The sequence below is a fragment of the Pholis gunnellus genome (assembly GCF_910591455.1).
Source record: "Pholis gunnellus genome assembly, chromosome: 20".
Lineage (NCBI taxonomy): Eukaryota > Metazoa > Chordata > Actinopteri > Perciformes > Pholidae > Pholis > Pholis gunnellus.
The window spans coordinates 18,573,002-18,593,934 of record NC_136547.1 but is presented as its reverse complement, the minus strand read 5'-3'; the positions used below and the strand labels follow the sequence as shown (position 1 = coordinate 18,593,934).

At 41.8% G+C, this 20,933-nt stretch overlaps 2 protein-coding genes across 2 annotated transcripts; both read right to left on the bottom strand.

Moving 5' to 3' along the window:
- Window positions 1-2,082: 2,082 nt before the first annotated feature.
- Window positions 2,083-4,969, bottom strand: pigm (phosphatidylinositol glycan anchor biosynthesis, class M). The gene is made up of 8 exons (XM_079181671.1): window positions 4,597-4,969; window positions 4,240-4,413; window positions 3,950-4,070; window positions 3,576-3,819; window positions 3,359-3,462; window positions 2,959-3,113; window positions 2,413-2,514; window positions 2,083-2,310 (listed from the first exon to the last, which is right to left on the bottom strand). Exons 1-8 carry the CDS (start codon window positions 4,765-4,767, stop codon window positions 2,143-2,145), a joined length of 1,239 nt encoding a protein of 412 aa, XP_079037797.1. The 5' UTR covers window positions 4,768-4,969; the 3' UTR covers window positions 2,083-2,142.
- A 675-nt stretch (window positions 4,970-5,644) lies between these two features.
- On the bottom strand, window positions 5,645-20,659 carry LOC306712070 (uncharacterized protein). The gene is made up of 18 exons (XM_079181170.1): window positions 20,583-20,659; window positions 19,872-20,053; window positions 18,970-19,110; window positions 17,086-17,203; window positions 16,545-16,687; window positions 16,042-16,152; window positions 15,708-15,797; window positions 15,454-15,634; window positions 15,126-15,359; window positions 11,733-11,914; window positions 9,966-10,082; window positions 8,735-8,875; window positions 8,471-8,588; window positions 8,229-8,371; window positions 7,436-7,513; window positions 7,055-7,141; window positions 6,771-6,951; window positions 5,645-6,596 (listed from the first exon to the last, which is right to left on the bottom strand). Exons 2-18 carry the CDS (start codon window positions 20,046-20,048, stop codon window positions 6,376-6,378), a joined length of 2,463 nt encoding a protein of 820 aa, XP_079037296.1. The 5' UTR covers window positions 20,049-20,053; window positions 20,583-20,659; the 3' UTR covers window positions 5,645-6,375.
- Window positions 20,660-20,933: the final 274 nt, after the last annotated feature.

Here is a 20,933-nt window from a genome sequence, read left to right as displayed (position 1 = left end):
ATTTAAACACAATTGAATCCGTTTTTCATTCGCACTACTACTAAACGAAAGCCGGATGTTTCAAACATTTACCCATTACTTTTAGCTAGGCTATTTATTCTGACAATTCATAGCTTTATCAATAAGCCATTTCAGTCATATTTTGGGGGTTTTCCACCATTTTTAGCTAACTATTGCAACTGTTTTTTCCTAGCGTAACTTTTGGCTGAATATTTAAACAGGTTATCCTACTTTTAGCTAACAATTTAAATTATGTTTCCTACCTTTATTTATTTCAACTGTTTATCCTACTTGTAGCTAACAATTTGAAATAGCCAAATTATCCTACTTGTAGCTGTCTATTTCAAACATATAGCCATAACTTTTGACTATTACAATCATATATCCATTATGTGTAGCTAAGTATCAACCACCTATCCACTATACAGTACATTTACCCAACTATTTGAACTGTTTATTCACGGCCTTTAGCTATTCATTTGAACCATTATCCAGTATTCAGCTAACTGCTGAATGCACTGCTAGCTTGCACTGCTAGCTTGCTAACTACTTTTCAAGCAGCCTCAATCGCTACGTGTCCAGGTGTTACAGCTGATACGGACATTACGTATTACTGTAATAGGTTTGTAATTTTGACTTTGTCAAATAAATTGAGCTACTCTAAAATCTTTCCAACCCGCAGGGAACTGGAGAGGTACAAGTATTCCCGGTTGGGCATGACTGCTCTACGATATAAACTCAGAGGAACGAGTTGAAGAAGAAATTCATATTTCCAGTCCTGGGGATTTCAAAATAAACTGCTGCATGTGAGTTTATTCGGTGGGATGCAGTGTTAAAATAAAACGGTTTATGTGCCCAGGGGGCGACTAGCCAGTTGAAAGGTTACTGAGTGCAAACCTGGTGATTCATAAACTAGATATGCAGGCCGCAGCTGACCGTGAGTCAGACACAAACGTACGCACGCACACAACACACAAGGATGCGTACACAGATACACAAAGTGCTTTACAGGAATGTCTCAGGAAAGCAACTAAATCAACCCTCTACTGTGTATCTCACATGCATCCACGGATACATACTTTATTATTATGCACTCCCACATTCAATCCCACGGGGCAAGGCCAGCAAACATGATCTGAACCTACAGGACTAGCGAATGCTCTAATAATTCCCGGGTGAGATTAGGGGGGAAGAGGACAGTGAGATTATGGAGCCACTGCCAGCACTGTCTGTTTTTGGGTTTTGTTCATGCTCCAGTTGCCTGATTAATCTGCGAGGGTTACCAGAGGATAGACGTTTAAACTGCCTCTTATGCTGACGAATGCTTCTACCTACTGGCCACGACAGCACACTGCAACTGAGGAAGAAGAGTCAAGTCTTTTTTAAATCCCATCGCAATGAACTTTGAAGCGGCTGTTACAGGACAGCGTGATTCTGTATCCGTTTCTGGATTTATTGATACTTACCGATCACAGTCTAGTCATTAGTAGTTCCACGACGCAACAAAATATGTAAAGAGAAAACATTCCCAATTCATTAGACTAATGTGCAGTATTTATCCCAGCCAGGTCACAGAAATGATATAGATTTACCGAGCTATACACAATCTGCCCATTTCTCCCTCTGGAATGACAAAGTGCTTCCCATTCTCAAGATGGCAGTGACAACGGCAACCAGAAACCACTGAAGGGTGTGTTAAGTATTTCGGTGCAGAGCTGTTTAACATCGTGGTTGTTAAACTGCGTGTGTGTTCTCTGATCTGCGGTTGGTATTTTGCCCTGGGACAGCAAATGTAAAACATCTGCTTTGTCATGTGGCGTGGGCCACAGGTGGAAGAACAGACTTCAACGTTTCACCCGAGAGAAAGCAGCACAGCAGCAGTTGTCTGCCCCTTTGTGAGTCATTGAGGGTTTAAGTGGCCTACAGCGGCAAGCATTTAAACAATGGTTTTAACTCTGAATGACTGAAATTAACCAGTGGATTTAGTCACTCAGAAAATAGCACTGTACGCATCCGCTCTGTCCTAAAATGATTTAGGTTACAGGAAGTAGTTAAGTACCCGGGAGACTGAGAATTAACAAAATATAGACTTTATTTTTGAGCATCCACAGTCCATCATCTTCAGTTAGAATGACTGGAATGTCACTCAACCTTCAGTCTCTGTGGAGTTTGAGTCGGTTTGTAATGGGCTACGATCTGAATCAAGATGGATGAGTTGATGATCAAGAAGAGTAATCCAGCCAGCCAGATTAACACGAAGGTGTTGTAGCCTTCAAACTCCAGGAAGTAGGCTGGGCCCAACCAGATACCCTGAGGGTGGAGAGAAAATATAACAGCTTCTTCATACCAAAAGACAATTTCAGTTATTTTGTTCAAAGCACTGCAAACGCAAAATACGATGAAGTAAATTACCTGTCCGGCAAACCAGAGGAGGAGCAGTCCCACTCCCTGTTTTAGTGACAGACTCAGGTGAGGGATGACCAGAGGGAGGAGACACAGGTACCACAGGAAGTACTATGAAAGGATGACAAACATATGGCCACACCTGAGGCAGGTAGGACAAAACAAACGCTCCTGACTGAAAAGGACCCGCCCTCCCCCCCCCCCAGGTGCAATCACTTTCACTCAATGAGAGTCTATATATGCTGCCTTCCTCTCTTTGTTCTTACTTTTTGTCCTCAGACATGACGTGTGCGTCCTGCGAGTTCATTCACTTCAATGCTTTGATTTATCTTATTATTGCAAATATGTCGTGACGTCATCAGGTGGTTCTCTCGCTAAGAAATATGTCTTTGAAAATAAAAGTCAAGTCCAGTGTCATGACACTAAACTACAAAACAACAAAAAGACAGTATCTCTTCTTAATTGGATCCTATTCCCCCAAACAAGCATCCTTATTTTCTTTTTACAGAAGAGAGTGGGGGAAAAACTGGGTGAATATTGACTGTTTTGATGTACCTGTGAAGTGCAGACTTTGTTGAAAGAGACAAAGATGGCGGTGTGCAGGAAGCAGCAGAAGGCCAGGTCAGAGTGAAAGGCCCATGAGGCTACCAACAGCAGGATGAGCTGAGGCAGGAACGCTGCCAGGCCGAGCCACTGGCTCCACCTGCTGTCTGCACCAACAAAAGAATGAGACCAGGCTTAGAAAGCTGCATCCTCTCCTGCAGGTTTACACTCTCAATCAAACCGGTGAAAGGAAAACTAATAAAAATAGCTCCAACTTTAAAACTGATTTAATAAACAACCACTTCATTGCTGCTGACCATGAGCTTAAACTTGATGCTGGTCTTTATTCTGTAGTTCTGTCTGCAGCAAGGTGTCACACTAGGAGGCTATGAAGGGATGGAGCGGTGAATACCTGTGGTGAGGTAGAGCATATAGAAGTATGGAGAGAAGTTGTGTCTGATGTCCCTTCTGGTCAGATGGTACAAGTAGGTCTCATGAAGGAACTCCCATCCATACCTGACGGTTCAGGAAAGGATTATTAAGTGTATTTCTTCAGATAAGGGAGGATGTAGAGAGGCTAATATTGAGTGGTCAAAATACTCAAAAATACTTAATGAGTAGCTTCTCACATGTAGTAGAAGAGGGCTGTAAGCATACAGAAAACTCCTCCGGCCACACTCGCAAAGAGGAGCAGCTCCCGGTTGAGGAAGCTTCGCGTAAACCCGATGAACCTCCTCCACCCCTTTCGGTCCTTCTCTGGTCCGGTCTCTGGCGTGCGCAGGGACAGAGCGATGGGCAGAGCGTACGTAACGGGGTAGATCTTCATATGGACTGACAGACCATAGAGCACGGCTGCCCACGTCAGACGCCTGGCTAGAAGGAAAACAAGGTCAAAAGTATTAGCGCAGAAGCGGAGTATCTACATTACAAAACATTATTTTAAAAGAGCTTAAAATGTATTTTTAAAACTCAAAAGCTCCACACACACTATCCACACCCTTACCTTCCATACAGAGTAATGTCCCCAGCACCAGAGCTGCCAGTATTGACTCAGCATTCCCTCGGCTGGACACTCCCATGGGCAGTGGGTTGAGTAGCCACAGAGAACAAACACGGCGCGCAGTCTGAACATAAACCCCCCCCCCCAAAAAAACACAACTTAATCTGAACTGTGTATTTCCAGGAAGGCTACACACACAATGAGGTATTTGCAACGATGTTCAGCTATTATAAATAAACCATCCTCATACAGGATTTCTGTTAACACAACACACATTTGCCTTAAAAACATACCTCAGAGCTCAGACCTCTCAGACGGAGGATTCTGTAGATGAGCAGTCCTGACAGCACGTCACACACAATGAAGAGGATCTTGCCAAATACCAGGCTGAGGTAGATGTTCGGGGTGAGCAGCCAGGCTAGGAGAGGGGTGTAGCGGTAGGTGGATCTGTTGTACGGGGACTGACCCTGTGCACAGAAGTACGAGCAACAGAGTTGTACTGAAAGCATCACAAGTACTCATCGTGCAGTATGGCACCAGTCCATGTTATTGGATCGTTATTATTGAGGCATTAACATGCAATAAGCAGTACCAAGCAGCTTTATCGGACTACTTGACTGCTGTCACAGAAGTTATTAGACTGCTGTTACCTCAGTGATGAATCTTGCAGCATCTGTGAACACATGGTAGTCAATGTCGGTGTACTTCACCACCATAGTCCTGTCTTGGTAGTCTCCATAAGCGACCAGCGCCAGTCGTAAAGCGAAGGAAGCCGTGAAGAGGACATGCTTTCCCGTGAGCTTGGTTATTAGCCTCTCCATCACCAACCCAAGCAGGGAAACCAGTTCAGCAGGCAGCTCCGGAAGCTAACTAAGCTAGTGTGTCGTCTTTCAGCCGGAATAGGTCAGCCAAAGTGTCCGTTTCCCTCATCTCATTATCCCGCTACGACTTTTGGTTATACAGTAGTCATGTATTGTTAATAAGCGATTCGTTTTTGAATAATCGGACTTCAAACAATGACAACCAGGAAGTAAACCGGAAGTGCCGTTCCTAACTTTTTCTTCCTTGCCTTCTATTCGGGGCACAAACACACCGATGCATCAGCGCCACCTACTGTGTTGGAGTAAGATGCGTTTACTGACATACATCATGATTATGTAGTCCCTTTGTGACAAACGGCAAAATCCCTTGTCTTCCTGTGTTATGTTTAACACACAATTACATGTTCCATTGCTCTGACACGCATCTTATTTTATCTGCTAGATATAATTAAAACCTGTGTCCAGAACAGTACGCCTGCTTTGTTTCTTCTGTTTCTACATCTAAACACTTACAGTTAAACAAGTTATTCCAAATGTTATTAGAACTCCATGATTGAATAGTGTAACAGCCCCAGTCTAGAGGGTTCATACAGTGTAGTTTTCTTTCAAGAACATGCGTTACTCTTTTGATCTCAGGGAAGACTTAAAGTAGTTCCTGTAGTATACTTAGTCTCTCTCATATATAATTGACCAAAGCATTACTACCGTCAGCGAGGGTTAAACATTAACAGTAAAATAAAGGCGTCTCATAGACAACCAGTGTAGTATTAACACACAGACCACAATGACTGATCAAACTGCAGGTTATCCATTTTACACAAGTGGCTGAACCAGATCTTAGAAAATGTTAATAAAATGATTTTCTTGTGACAAACAATATTTTTAAAACCACACACTTTTATTCCACATGTAAAAGCACAAGGATACATAAACTAAGATGGACTCAATGCCAGTTCAAACCTTCATGTAAGCTCTTGTTCTTGTTTATAGTCTATAATTATTATATGCATGATGGTAGAATTACAAATAACCACTATAACTTTCCTTCACTACACCAAACATCTATCTGACAATGGGATTTATATTATCACTTTATTCTCTTTGGTTGACTGAACATATAAAATGCTGAAATTGCATGTTCGGTAGAAAAATTGCAGCAAATCTTGCAACACTCGTATATTCATATGGTGTATAAGTAAAGTTAACGTCTTGGCTGGAGGTAGATAAAAAAGAGAAACTGTGATTAAGGCAAATTCTTTCAAAGGGTATAAGGCTTAAGATAAGATACATTAGTCTTTAATGGTAAATATTAACTACGGCAGGGTATGAGGGTGCAGCAAATAGGGCCATACGTGCATTACAGACATAAAGTAAAGCAGATCCTACGGATGAGATTAGGTATTGCACGCAAACAAGAAGCCACTCTCAGGAAATTTCAACACCAACGACTTTACTAGTCATTCTGGTGTTGAAGATAAAGGACGAGAACTCAGGGTGTGATTAGCTATAGGGACCTCCAGGGTGGTAATTCTCAACATACTTCCAGTAATGCTTATAAAGTTGTATACTGTTATACCACCCCCGTTGAGAAACACCGCTCTAAACGGCTCACATAGGGGAGCAGTATCGGCCAGCAAAGAGAATGCTCGAGGAGGCGTTGTGTCGGATGAAGAAGATGAAGGGGTGGTCTGCGGTGAAGGATCGTGGCATGCAGCGCAGCATCATGACGGCACCAGTGGCCGCAGCCGCCTCCGTTCCCTCCTCGTTGACCTCCACGAAAGCCTTGTGGATGACCTTCGACAGCACCAGGTCGTTGCCGGGAGCCATGCCTGTCACAGAAGAGAACGGAGACGGAATATTTTAAAACAAACACAATGACACGCGTCACCCTACGCGACAGGAGCATGAGCACGTTGGCGGGAGCCAGTTCAGGTTTCGCGCGTCTTGTTCTTTTGAATTATTATGAATATATATATCTGATGTGATCCAGGCGCACGTCCTACCAGAGAAGTCACACATTGACATGTCGAAAGCGTCCAACATGCCCATGCTGGCCAGGACATTCTTCATGTCGTAGCTCTCCTCCATCTTGAACCGAGGCAGCCCCACCCGGATGTCAACTTCATCCATCATGTCTGGACGAGTCCACTCCACAAAGTTCTCATAGGTCAGCTCCTTCTCCAGCTAGGGGTCGGACACAAAATCAATTATTTGTTTGTCTGCGTTTTGTGGATTTCTTTATGAGAGCAAGTGTGTGGGTGTGTGTGTGTGTGTGTGTGTGTCCCACCTTCTCCAGACCCGTTGTACCGTCCATCTCATTGGGTAAAAAGATGAGCATGCTGAGCTCCTTTCCTTTGTAAGGCATCTCTAGGATCTGTGCAACAGAGGGTTTCAAATATTACAGCAAATTCCTTTTACTGGTCTGACAATGACACGGTTATTTGTTATGTATTAACAAGATAGTTTATGGGATTACATGCAACCAAAAAAAGGTATTTAGTTTCACAGTTATGGTACAATGGATCACAATCAAAACCTCATCCATTCTCGGAATCGTTCACATTACATGGAAATCTCGTTAAATCCTGTTTAACGAAGTTTATACACAATTAGTTCAGCTGTTGCCTGGTCAGTTAACAATTGTTTGATTGATCAACGAACTAGTTACCTGGCAGTTGGCTTCCGGGATGTAGGTGAGGGGGAACTTAGATTTCTGGAACATCATCTTCACTGACTTGGTTTCGTTCTGACAACAAGCAGAAAAATAGGCAAGCTTGACGAGAACCTTAACACCAACAGAAATGTTGTACACATCGCCTGGTTGCAGTGATGTAAAAGTGTACTGCAGGGTGTGGTGGGTACATAGTGACATCACTGTTGGGTGTGGTCAGAGAAGCAACAAACTTGGCAAAAAGGATTGCTGGTTCTTTTTCACTGTTTCCGTCACCTGCTGGTTAAAAATCACTGCATGCACTTTTTAGCATTTTGTCCACAAGTTCAACGCCAGGTCACTCGTTATTACTCCGAGGAACGTTCAACATCATCACTGGTGAACCATTTGTCAATGTTGTACCACTACGTAGGCGTGTCTAGTGAAAAAAAACCACACATTCTCTTCCCTTCACCAAATTGAAGCATCATTTCTGGAGTGTAGCAACCTATGATTAATGCGTAGCCGTTGGGGAAACTCTCGCTCCAAGTCTTGACTAACTTGCAATACAAAAGTGTCAGAAAAATGCCTTTTTATTAGGTGATCAAATTCCACCCTTTTTGTCTTTCCACCATGTCATATGGTCAGGTTTCCTGCCATGGCCTGGATGTTGAATTATTTTCGTTTCACTTTTTTTTTTAAACTTCTTTCAATGAAGAATCAAAATCAACCTCCGTGCAATACAGTTAAAATTAAAAACCTTCTGTCAATCAGTGTCAGCCAATGAAATGTGTTCTTTGAGCAGCGTTACCTTGTTGAGTCTAAACTCAGCATCCTTGGTGGCGCTCTCTTGAAACTGCTTGTTCCAGTTGCCTTTGAAGTAGATGGCGTTGACCAGCACCAGCCTGGTGAGGCCGTCCACCACACCCTGGGCCAGCAAGTCCTTAATTTTACCTGGTAATCAAAACAGACACGGACGGTGAAGCAATGCCACTCAAATGAAAGCGTGTCTATTACCATGTTTCCATGTATGTCGGCGTGTATATGGCCCACCTTGTGTCTGCTCGAGCACCCATTTGTTGATGTTGAGCCTAGCCGCCTCTGAGCTGGCTACGAAGTTCACCGCCTCCAGCTCTGCGCTGTAGTGCTTCTTGGTTTTTCCCAAATAATCCTGAAATCACCAACGACACATTTACTTGCTTGTAAACTGGAGCACTGTCCACTCCCTCATTCATCGTTCCCTCTTACAAAGCTTAAAGATTCCTATGTGTGCCTCTCATTCACTCCGGCCTAAACTACACACACACACACACACACCTCAACAAACTGGTAGGACTGCTCCCCGTACAGCCTGTTGGCAACATTGAGGGCATACGGAGCGTCAGCCTTGTTGAGCTCGCTCAGCAGTTGGGCAAAGCTAGCGTGGACATCGTCCGGGCAATCCTGGGTTTTCAGGCACTGTGGGAAAAAAGTAGACGAGCGTTACAGAGATGCACTGAGCACGTGACAGACCAGTCTGTTATAAACAGTATATTCGACGGGTTAGCTCGCCTATTAAGTGATGAGTATGACAAGTTTTCCTCCATGCTATGCATCAGCAGTTTTGTTATGCATTTACATGTCAACGTTAATGCACAGCATCCCAACACGGACTGAATAATATGGCAGAAGGCAAAAAAAAAGAAGAAAGAAAACTGACATGGAAAAAAGAAAGAGGGACACCTTTAACACAGACTTTAGAGAACCCATGGAAATGACTGCCAAAGCGTGGACGAGTCCACATGAAGACGCACGCCATCCCTCCACCGCGTTGTTATTTACAGGGTTACCTTCAAAAACGCATTCCCAACCTTTTTGTTCAGCTGGATTCAGTGCGCTGTGTATCCACATCAGTAAGACCCTTGGATCTTACTAAGATCACTTTCGTAGAAAGTCGTCGTGACGTTTGTTAAATTTGGTGTTAACCACATCCAAGAAGGTTAAACACAAGAATAAAGGCATGTATACAAAAGCTTAATTTGTGTGTGTACACTATTTTCCTAATTTTTGTTGTAAGTGATACAATCACACTGTGGTTTCCAGCAGCAGCAAGAGAACACCAGGAAGAAGCCATCAACAGAAAAGGCAGGACTACATTCCTGTGTATTATATTATAATATGTGGTTTCAAGCCATTGGACGCACACACCACACACACACACACACACACACACACACACACACACACACACACACACACACACACACACACACACACACACACACACACACACACACACACACACACACACACACACACACTAAACCTTCAGTAAATAGCATTCAACTGGGGCGCCTCCCTTACATTGTTGTGGTTTCCTTTTCAAATTCAGTTGGAGCTAGCAGCAGATTGGAGATCAGCGAGCAAAGCCGAGTGAAAAACAAGCACAGAATTCTCTCCTGAAGCACCGGCTCTTTGCCTCCGAGGATCCCCCTCACCAGGTGACACCAGGCTGTTAGTAAAACGCCCCTCAGGGAGTTTATCATTCCTCCGCTGTTGGCTTTGTTACCGTCTTCATAAGATGCGCCGGCAGCTTGAACGGGGCCTGCTGCTGCATCTGCATCTGCATCGGCATCGGCTCTGCTCCTTCATGCCGTGGCTTCTCTGCCTCAGTGAAGCAGAGGACCTACAGTAGGGGTGCAGTTGTGTTGACTGTCAGCTTAGACCCCCATGCGTCTCTGGACAGGAAGCTATAATACCCTCTGAGCAGTGATGTGTGGGTTGATTTGCACGCAGTACATTGACCTTATATTTGGAAGATGGATAAAAACAAATGATGCCAAGCCATACGGACCCTATTGTTTGTTCAGTAAAACACTTCTCCACAGTTTTAAACCCCACAAAGAAATACAGAGATGACGATCGTAGCTGCATATTATACTGCGGGTACCGGTGTATGCGCGGTTCTAAATTGGATTGAATCATTACGTTAATGGTTGCCAGGAAGATAAATGTTCTTGCAATCTCGGATGATGTAATTGCTGACCCACACATTTCCTTTTTCCCCCTCAACGGATTGGAGAGTTTGCTGAGCAGCTGTTGGCAAGCTGGCTAACGACCAAGTTAAAGGAAACCAGTTCACGCAAACTGCACTTTTATGGTAACTGGTTGCTAAAACTCAAATCCTCATAAGCGGCCACATGTCACCTTTGCTCTCTTTCATGCGCACACACGCACTCTCTTACTCACCAAGTCATGCATGCACATACTGTTAGCGGAATGCTTCCACCTTCTGTAAAAACCCAGTCTTTATACAAAGAACACAAAAGGACAGAGCTCCTTGCTTTGCACAGTGAACTCTTTCATAAAAGGCTGTGTTTATAACACCAACTTTGTCCCTGACCCTGTCAATCAGCCTGGTAATAACCCTTCTGTCATCGCATCAGAAGACAAACTACCCCTCACAATGAAGATCCTTATGTAATCTAATACAATATTGTAATTTAAAAACAACTGGAAAAGATGTGGTGGATTTAGGGCGAAGCCCCTCCCACATACTCACACCAGCCCAGAGTGATCTGGGTGTGTCTTTGCTTTAGCAATCCTTTAGAAAAATGTTGTTCTGCTGTTGCTTCTGCTGCACAGACTTCCACACTCAAGGTGTTAAAGTCAGTCCATTATCCCACAAGTATATTGCTATGCATAATTATGCTCATGTTTCATAACCACCGAATAGACATAAATTAAGCTTAAAAAAAAAAAAAATTTCTTGATAACTTAAAAAAATTGAGTCTACAGCTGCTGGACCTACATCGTCCATGAGATCATCAAAAGAGTAAAATCAGTCATTACTATTACTTGTCTGATTCGGAATAGTTGATTTGAATTAATTAGAATTAATTACAGAGGACTGCAAATAAGACACCCGGGCATAGGCAGACAAGTGCCTGCTGCACATAACACAACGGGAACTGATAAGGTGTACAGATTACTTTACCGATATCTTTATTGCCCTGACACTTCAATATTATGTTTCACGTTCCCATAGTAACACAACAAAGAGCCCCCACGAAACCTGAACAGAACAGATCTTTGTCATTTTTTGCTGACGGCGAAAGAAACCAACCCGGTGACTCATACTGAACGAGTGCCTACACATCTGCAGAGCTGCACTCTGGCCAAATCTATCCGACTATCTTCATTGTTGCTTGAAATGGTCTCAGAGAGGCGCTGTGTGTGTGTGTGTGTGTGTGTGTGTGTGTGTGTGTGTGTGTGTGTGTGTGTGTGTGTGTGTGTGTGTGTGTGTGTGTGTGTGTGTGTGTGTGTGTGTGTGTACCTCTGACATCTGCGTGGCTGTGTTGCCCCTGGCCCCCAGCATCACCATAGCCAGGGCTGAAGAGATGCTGAACGGGGAGTAGAAGATATTCGCTGTCTTGTCGTCATCTCCGAACTTTTTGAGCAGAGCCAGAGAGAAGGTGGTGTTGGCCTTGGACAGAGGGGTTGGTGATGCCATTGTGTCTACAAAGAAGGGAGGGCAGACTAGCATTCATTGTTGCATTAAACACTTTAAAAACTGTTGTCTCTTTACCTAGAGATATATTAGTAATATTTGCCAAAGTAAAGTGGTGGTTGTTTTTTAAAATGAGCTACATCGTTGGTGGAGTCTATGCAAACTCACCTGTAGATTGTATTTATATTTACAAAAAAATCATTGAACAAAGTGTTACACTTCCGGATTTTTTAATGGAATAATAACAGCTGAAATGGTGAATATGGCTCGTGGATAACACAAAGAGTAAGAAGTTATGTTACATTTAGTAGCTATATATCACAACTTAGAATAACAGATACTAGCATTTACTGTACTTCATTCTTAACGCCAGATCACGAGTCAACCAGGTTAAATGCCTGTCAATCGTCTACAACACACGGTCGATCACATTGCATCTGAGTTGTACAAACGAGTAAACCTTCTACTAGTAGAACTGTAGATAAACCATAATTCCATCCCTCCGTCTTAATCTTAATTGAACTCTTTCTCTACTTACTCACAGAGACTTTCCTTGTGTTCCTCTAGTGTTCAATAGCCTTTCTGTCACAGGAAGACTTCTGTTTAAACCATCAGTTTTATTATTTACACGCTGACTGACACGCCCCAAAAAACCTTGCTAAATGAACTTCCGCATTCTCATCAAGGATAGTAAAGTGAGGAGCTGTCACGCGTCATATTACAGCGGTACAACACATGCGCAGTGAAGTCTGGTCTGCACTTGCTGACAGGCTCATTAGCTGGCGCACGAGCCTACCTAAAGAATATTGTCAGGCGGAGTGCAACAAAAGAGCACCTGTACGAGCACCAAGTGCCGACCGACGTCGCAGCCTCTGCTACAATGCGCATGTGTCATACCGCGCGGCTCAAGAACGTGTCCCAGCCTTCTTTTAACAAGCCCATGGATGTGAATAAGTCTTCACGCTCACATCTCATTGTACGGAAGCCGTACGGAGAAAATAGCTTTCCGCCTTCTCATTTGTTCTAAAGTTATTGCTGTATAATTATAATTCCTATAGAGTAACTACTGTACTAATAAACACAGGGTTTTTAATTAATATTACTGAGGAAAACTAAACCTTCATCTTGGACTTATTTATTTACACTACTTTATTCCCTGTGTCAAAACGAGTCAACCAAGAGAGAAAGCACATTGTGATCTTGTGTTTTCTGTTTGAATATTCTTTTTCTTAATCTCTATTTGGAGTGTGCCAGTATGAAGGCTTCATTTTCCTGGAAGTAACAACAAATACTTTCTCTAGAACTACCTGTTCCGTGACACTATGGGTTAGAGGTGGGGCAGTTAGAATGTGTTTTGTAGACAATAATTATGTGATAAATAGTTCTGGAAATACAAGATCCCTGGTTTTGCTTGCAGATGTTTGATCATATGTTTGATACTGTAGTACTATATTCTGTTTGGGTAAAACAGCTAATGAGCTTTTTATTTTCCAACATTTTAAATGTTTGCCTAACATTCTCAGAAACAAGGAAACATAAATGTATTATGTATGTTTGTGTGTATGATGCACCTTGTGTGTGCTTCTCCAGCCAATCCTAGTCTTGAAGTGTATCCTGGTTTGTGTTAAAAAATCCTGGAAACACAAACAACAATTGTATCGATTCACCCTAACTAAATAATCATTACATTGATTCACTCATTCTGTGAAATTAAATTTACAGCCAGGGCAGCTTTTGAAATAAATATTTCTTACTTTACTTTAGCTCACAGTTCACTTGCTGTTTCTGTTTCTGCTATAATGTAGGCTATTCGTCTTGTAGTGACTGTATTCTAACTGTAAAAGCAAATCAGTAGCATGCTGTTCCCAAGGGGAGTAAAATACACTGTAGTGGGATAATGGGAGGTGTTAGAGGTAATATTTGAAAATATGTTGGTACAAACTGTATTGCCAACCACAAGCTAACGCTAATTGCAGTTAAGTAAATTAATGGTGATAGTTCAATTCATATTAATGTTTAAGGCGGAACATAATGAAATGATGTATAATAAATGGTTTAAAGGGATGTCGCAAGTAAAAAAGTAGTTAACGAAAAGAAAACATAAATGTTTTTTTATTAATGCTAAAATACCATATGTTGTGATATGTGGTAAATCTTTTAATGGGAAATGGTAATTCATCTTGTTGTCTATTTTTATTTAAATGTTCTGTATACAAAGTGCAGTGTTGTACAAGTTTTGTTATTGCTGTAAGGCAATAAAACTGTCAGCAGTTCAGCTCAATACCAACTCCTCTCGTGAGTTATTCAAGGCGTACCGCTCCCCGAACCTAGTTAGCTGTTAGTGTCTCTATTGCTATCATTGCTTAGAACTAGAGGTGCTACACACCTGCAGAGAACAGACTTGTGAAAACAACTGCAAAAATTTCCATTTCTTGACAGATGAATGGATGAGAGGATGTAATGTGAAAAAATATATCTCAGTATTTGGAATGTCTATAAACACTGTTTGGCTTTGTCTAAACAGAGTTAAAAACAGATAGCTTTCTGGATTCACACGGTGGTTTCTTCCTAATATGGAAATGTTTAGGTTCTCGTGAATGCATCTGGCAATGAGATCATGGAAATAGTTTGTGAAGATTTGAACTCATGTTGAAGAATGCTTCCAACACGGACTCTGCTTGAAGAGCTGTGTTGAGTATTTCCCTCTTGCAAGAGAATTAAATGGAACAAAGACAACTTTGAATAATTTGACTTCTGTTTTAATTTGTGAATAACACTCTCTTCTCCGATTAACATTGACATATTCTACAACAAGGATGAATGGAATGTAAAAGGTGCAGTGAGAAGGACGTGGACCACAGATAGAAAGTATTTGTGCAGGATGACAATATATTAGCATTAGCATTAGCATCATAGCCATATATAGTAGCTTCAATAGATATATAGATTTATCCCTCCCCTTGCTGAATCACTGTGCTCTACAGGCATGGACGGATTGTTGGGAAGTCACAAATGGATAAAAAAGGACCAAAGGTGACACAAAAGTATCAAAAAGAGACACTAACTTCCACAGAGTTGCAAAATTACGCAACACATCTTCAAAGAGATGCAAAATGACTCAAAATATTTATTTAAAAAAAAAATGTATCTGTGGCTCTCGTTCTCACGTAGAATGGGGTCAGGTTCCTTCACATGTCTGCAGGGCGTACAGTAGTTCTCACTCGGGGGAGCAGTATCGGCCCGCAAAGAGAACGGTCTTGGTGGGGTTGTGTCGGATGAAGAAGAGGAAGGGGTGGTCTGCGATGAATTTGATAGGCTTCACTGTTGATCCAAGCGAATAATACACGTTAACAGCAGCAGTGGAAGCAGCAGCCACCGTTCCCTTCTCGTTGACCTCCACAAAAGCCTTGTGGACGACCTTCGACAGCACCAGGTCGTTTGCTGGGGACATGCCTGTTACAGGAGAGAGTCCATTGCTTTGTCTGTTCTGATATGCTGTGCTCTTAGAATAATTATGCAGCTTATACATTCATGGTGTGTTTCTCACCGGAAAAGTTACTCTTTGCGACATCAAAAGCGTCCACCATGCCCATGCCGGTCAGAACATCTTTCAAGTTATACGTCTCCTCCATCTTGAAGCGAGGCAGCTTCACCTCACACACATTTGGTTGCATCATGTCTGAATGAGTCCACTCCGCAAATTTCTCATAGGTCAGCTTCCTCTCCAGCTAGTGTGGGTGCAATATAAATTATTAATCGGTGTGTTTAATATTGTTTTTTGTGTGTGTATATGTGTCCCACCTTCTCCAAGCCTGTTGTGTCGTCCTCTATCTTATTGGGCAGGAAGATGAGCATGCTTAGCTCCTTCCCTTCATAGGGCATCTCTAGGATCTGTCCAAACACATTATGTTTTTCTTTTCATTTCATTTGAAGATAATCTGATTAGTTACAGAAATGGACATATCTTCAAAACCGTAAGCCTGAAAGGTGGAACCATTGTCAAAATAGAACCAATTGTGGTAAATCTGTTCACTGTATTTTCTTGAGCTCTGTTCTCAAATCACCAACATATCAGATTGCATAGCAGACAAACAGACATGGGAGAAACCACACTGTTGAAAAACACGGACATTACCTGGCAGTTGGCCTCAGGAATGGAGGAGAGAGGGAATGTACTTTTCTGGCGCATCATCTTCACCGACTTTGTGTCATTCTTGAAAAAGCAGCTAACCAAAGAAGACCTTTTCTGGTGGAGTAATCATTAGGAATGGGTGTCGTTAGGATTTTACCGATACAACTCTTAGTGATACTCCTTAGTGGTTCAGTTCTTTATCGATACTCTAATTGGTTCTTTTTCCAAAACGTTGAAAAGTACCGATAAAGAACTAATAAGGTGAGAGCTTATCAATACTCTGGTCTTTAAGAATTTAGCACCGGGGCCCTTTTAACAGCGGGTGTTGGTACCCATCTCTCGTTATCATCACATCAAAAGGTCCAGTTTATGATACTTCTGATATCATAGTTCTAAATAGACACTTTAATTATTACAAAGAAAGCCTGATGTCTTAACATTTTGTAATCTCAAGAAAGTTTCCAAGACAAGCTAATTCCTTTTCTTCAGACTATGTGCAGCGTTACCTTGTTGATTTTAAACTGAGCATCAACGGTAGAATCCTCCTCGAACTTGTTGTCCCAGTTGCCTTTGAAGTAGATGGCATTGACCAAGACCAGCCTGGTCGCATCGTCCACTACACCCCGGACCAGCAAGTCCTTGATTTTTCCTGGTGAGAAGACATCATTATTAAGACAGAGACACAGACTAGCAATGTTTTTATCCAGAGCTCAGGAAAATTAGAAGTACTAACACTAGAAGTTCTAACACTACTTTAAGAAGAAGAAGAAGAAGAAGAAGAAGAAGAAGAAGAAGAAGAAGAAGAAGAAGAAGAAGAAGAAGAGATGTACGAAAAAAGGAACAGAAGGCTCAAATATAAAATCAGGTAGAATATTTTTTCAATTAAAAAGAAAATAACTATTACGTAACCCATAGAAGGACACAACGTAAAGTAAAGATGGGTCAAAGAACATCAACTCAAAACCCGGGTGTACCCCTACAGTATCATGTACTCTTGAAAGGGTTCCCAGTCTATGTAATGTACTGATGAGTTTGTGTGAGATCTACCTTGCGTCTCCTTCTCCACCCAGCTGTTGATGTTGACCCTGGCGTCCTCTGCGTTGGTTTTGAAGTCCACAGACTCCAGCTCAGCGTTGTAGTGCTTTCTGGTTTCTGATAAGAAATCCTGGAAGCAAAAACAGCACATTTGAACACTCACACCACAATTAGATACTCACATTAACCAATCTACAAGGAGGAAATTCTTTAAGGGTTAATTAAAACCTATTGCACCCGAGAGAGCCCCAAATGGGGGATTAGAGGGGGGGCGAAGAGTGTACACATGTAGTATAAATCACTTTTGAGAACGAATGAAATGATATTTTAAAATATTTAAAAAACGTACATGACGAAGAGATTCTGATCAAATGGACCATGTAACCTATTTTAATCACTCAAATATATATATATATATATATATATATATATATATATATACACACACAAAGTACTTCAAGGTACTACAAGTACTACCACAATTTCACCTATTTCTCGCCAGGAGAAGGCGAGCAATGTTCTCCGTTATCGATCCCAGCCTCGATCTACGGCACTTTCACACACACACTTCATATCCGAAAATCGAAAAAAAAAAAAAAAAAATCTGTGCGGCCAATTCGCCATGTCTCTCTCGTCTGCTGTGAAAAAAACTGAGTCTCTGACGAGCTTCTATGACAAATGAGTAATAATTTCAGTTTTGGCCAATGGGTTTGACCCATGGGGGCGGATCACAGTTTTCGATTATTTTATTGGCTTAAAATTCTGTAAACAACTCAAAGAACCAATGACTACACTGCCCAGACTCTGCTGGGTACAAATCGGCCGATCACAGGCTGTGTTAGGTTCAAATACATCACGTAAAACTGAAATTTTGACGAAAATTAGCCATATTTTACAAGTTTTCATATAGCCCAGGCTCTCAAAATGATGCCAAACTTCTGTATTAGATAGATTGAACACTATTAGTGATAAAAGAAGTGAAATATATAGATATATAGTATTTAAAAGTACAATAAGACAGCGGTTTGTGCTCCTTCCAAAATCAGAATTGACGTTGGCTGACCTCAGCTGACCTGTACACCGGCATTGATTTCTCAGGCATACTTCACTCTATCAAAGCCAATTTTTTTTTAAAAGGACTGCTGACATGTTGTGATATGATTTGGGAAAGTTTAGGCCTGCCTATGCATCATTAGGCTTTTTAGGCACAACAAAAAAAACGAACCTGAAAAATTTCAATTTGAGCTGTGTGTAACATTCGTTTCAGCATTTACCAGTAACATATACAATGATATGTTAACATATTAACAAAGCTCACATTTATTTGTGTTATTTTGCCATTTAAATTATTCAACTAGACCTTGTAGTTAGCGAGATAAGCCCCTTTGCGTAAGGGTAGGACATTTACGAGCACAGGGCTAAAATTAGGCCTAGGGTTCAATAAATTTTGATTGTCTTCTGTCTCAATCGCCAGGTGGTGTGGTGGTTCAGTTTAACACTGTGGTCTGTAGGCTTTAGCTTCTATCTTCATCTTTTCAACCTGTTTTCGCTGCTGAATCAGTTTGACATCCTGGATATTTCCTTCAAACACACATTGTAGACCCTTCGGTCTCAAAATCTCTGAGATAGCTTTTTTTCTTGTTGATATTTACTCAGTGAGGGCAGTTAGTGACAGTGTGGGCTCTATGGCAGCTCTGACAGCTAGACGGAGTAGCAGAGGGGGCGGGGCTTAGCAAAGGGTCCATTGTCTCATACAGTTAGCAATTGGATGTGTTGAACCTCGAGAAGCAAAGATCCAGCTAACTAGGAATTAGGGTACATATTTACAGAGTTGCAGTTCACTTTCTTACCAAATAATTAGCTCATGCTGAGGAAAACAGGCTCACATACACATACCTCAACAAACTGGTAGGACTGCTCCCCATACAGCCTGTTGGCAAGGCTGAGGGCATACGGAGCGTCTTTCTTGTTGAGCTCGCTCAGCAGTTTGGAAAAGCTAGCGTGGACATCGTCTTTACCATTCTCGAGTTTCAGGCACTGCGAACAGCCAGAGAAGACATACGTGTTACAAAGATACACTGAGCCAGTGATAGATGCAAGACAACTGTGTATTATGCTAATATGGACCATTGACCTCGTGGTCAGCTTTCCTCTTAAATAATGAGAATAGACACCAACGTCATCATTAACCCTGGTGCTCCATACTACAGCTTTGCAAACATCTTGTTGGGTGTTTAAACGATACCAAGGCAGGAAATTAAACTTTTAGCACCTTTAATACATGTCATGAATCCATGCTGTAGGCAATGCTACTGTATTGGCAATTGTTTCTCAATTTGCCTGTGCCAGCATGGAATGCTGCACAGTGAAGGGAATATATAATGGATGATTTTGGTGTTATTGTTCTCATCATTTACTGTAATTAGAATGACTTTCAGCAAAACCTCCCACGACCCGGACATTTAATTTCTCTTCATGAGACCCACAGCACCTTTCGGAAAGAATATGGAAAAAGGCAAAAACAGACCAGGACTCAGCTTGCTTTGCTTTTTAAAGCTTCACTGTAAACTTCATATTTCCAAATTATGTTTTAAAAGATGCAGCATGACAAGAGGAGCGATAAGAAACCTCTGTACAGCCTCATGCTCCTCATAAACCAAGGCATGCATTTAAACACATATTAACCACAAAGTCAGAATCCCTTCCCAGTGAAATGCCACACCCACTCTGCTAGACAGTGAGGTCAAAGTCTTCCTGTGTGTGTGTGTGTGTGTGTGTGTGTGTGTGTGTGTGTGTACCTCTGACATCTGCGTGGCTGTGTTGCCCCTGGTCCCCAGCATCACCATAGCCAGGGCTGAAGAGATGCTGAAAGGGGAGTAGAAGATATTCGCTGTCTTGTCCTCATCACTCAGCTTTTTGAGCAAAGCCAGAGAGAAGGTGGTGTTGGCCTTGGACAGAGGGGTTGGTGATGCCATTGTGTCTACAAAGAAGGGAGGGCAGACTAGCATTCATTATTGCATTAAACACTTTAAAAACTGTTGTCCCTTTACCTAGAGATATATTAGTAATATTTGCCAAAGTAAAGTGGTGGTTGTTTTCATTATTAATTTAAGATGATTTTGAAATTAGCTACATCGTTGGTGGAGTCTATGCAAACTCACCTGTAGATTGTAATTATATTTACAAAAAATCATTCAACAAAGTATTACACTTTCGGATTTTTTAATGGAATAATAACAGCTGAAATGGTGAATATGGCTCGTGGATAACACAAAGAGTAAGAAGTTATGTTACATTTAGTAGCTATATATCACAACTTAGAATAACAGATACTAGCATTTACTGTACTTCATTCTTAACGCCAGATCACTAGTCAACCAGGTTAAATGCCTGTCAATCGTCTAATTGCATCTGAGTTGTACAAACGAGTAAACCTTCTACTAGTAGAACTGTAGATAAACCATAATTCCATCCCTCCGTCTTAATAATTAAACTCTTTCTCTACTTACTGACAGAGACTTTCCTTGTGTCCTCTAGTGTTCTTTTGTTTAAACAATCCGTTTTATTAGGTACGCGCTGACTGAGACGCCCCAATAAACCTTGCTAAATAAACTTTCGCATTCTTATCAAGGATAGTAAAAAGAGGAGCCGACGTCCCAGCCTCTGCTACACTGCGCATGTGTCATACCGCTCACGGCTCAAGAACGTGTCCCAGCCTTCTTTTAACAAGCCCATGGATGTGAATAAATCTTCTTGCTCACATCTCATTGTACAGGGCCCTATTCCTCGTACGTGGCTAACTGAGTTACCCGGATAATTTTCAGGATGAGATTACATAAGTGAGGCAAAAATCACCATAG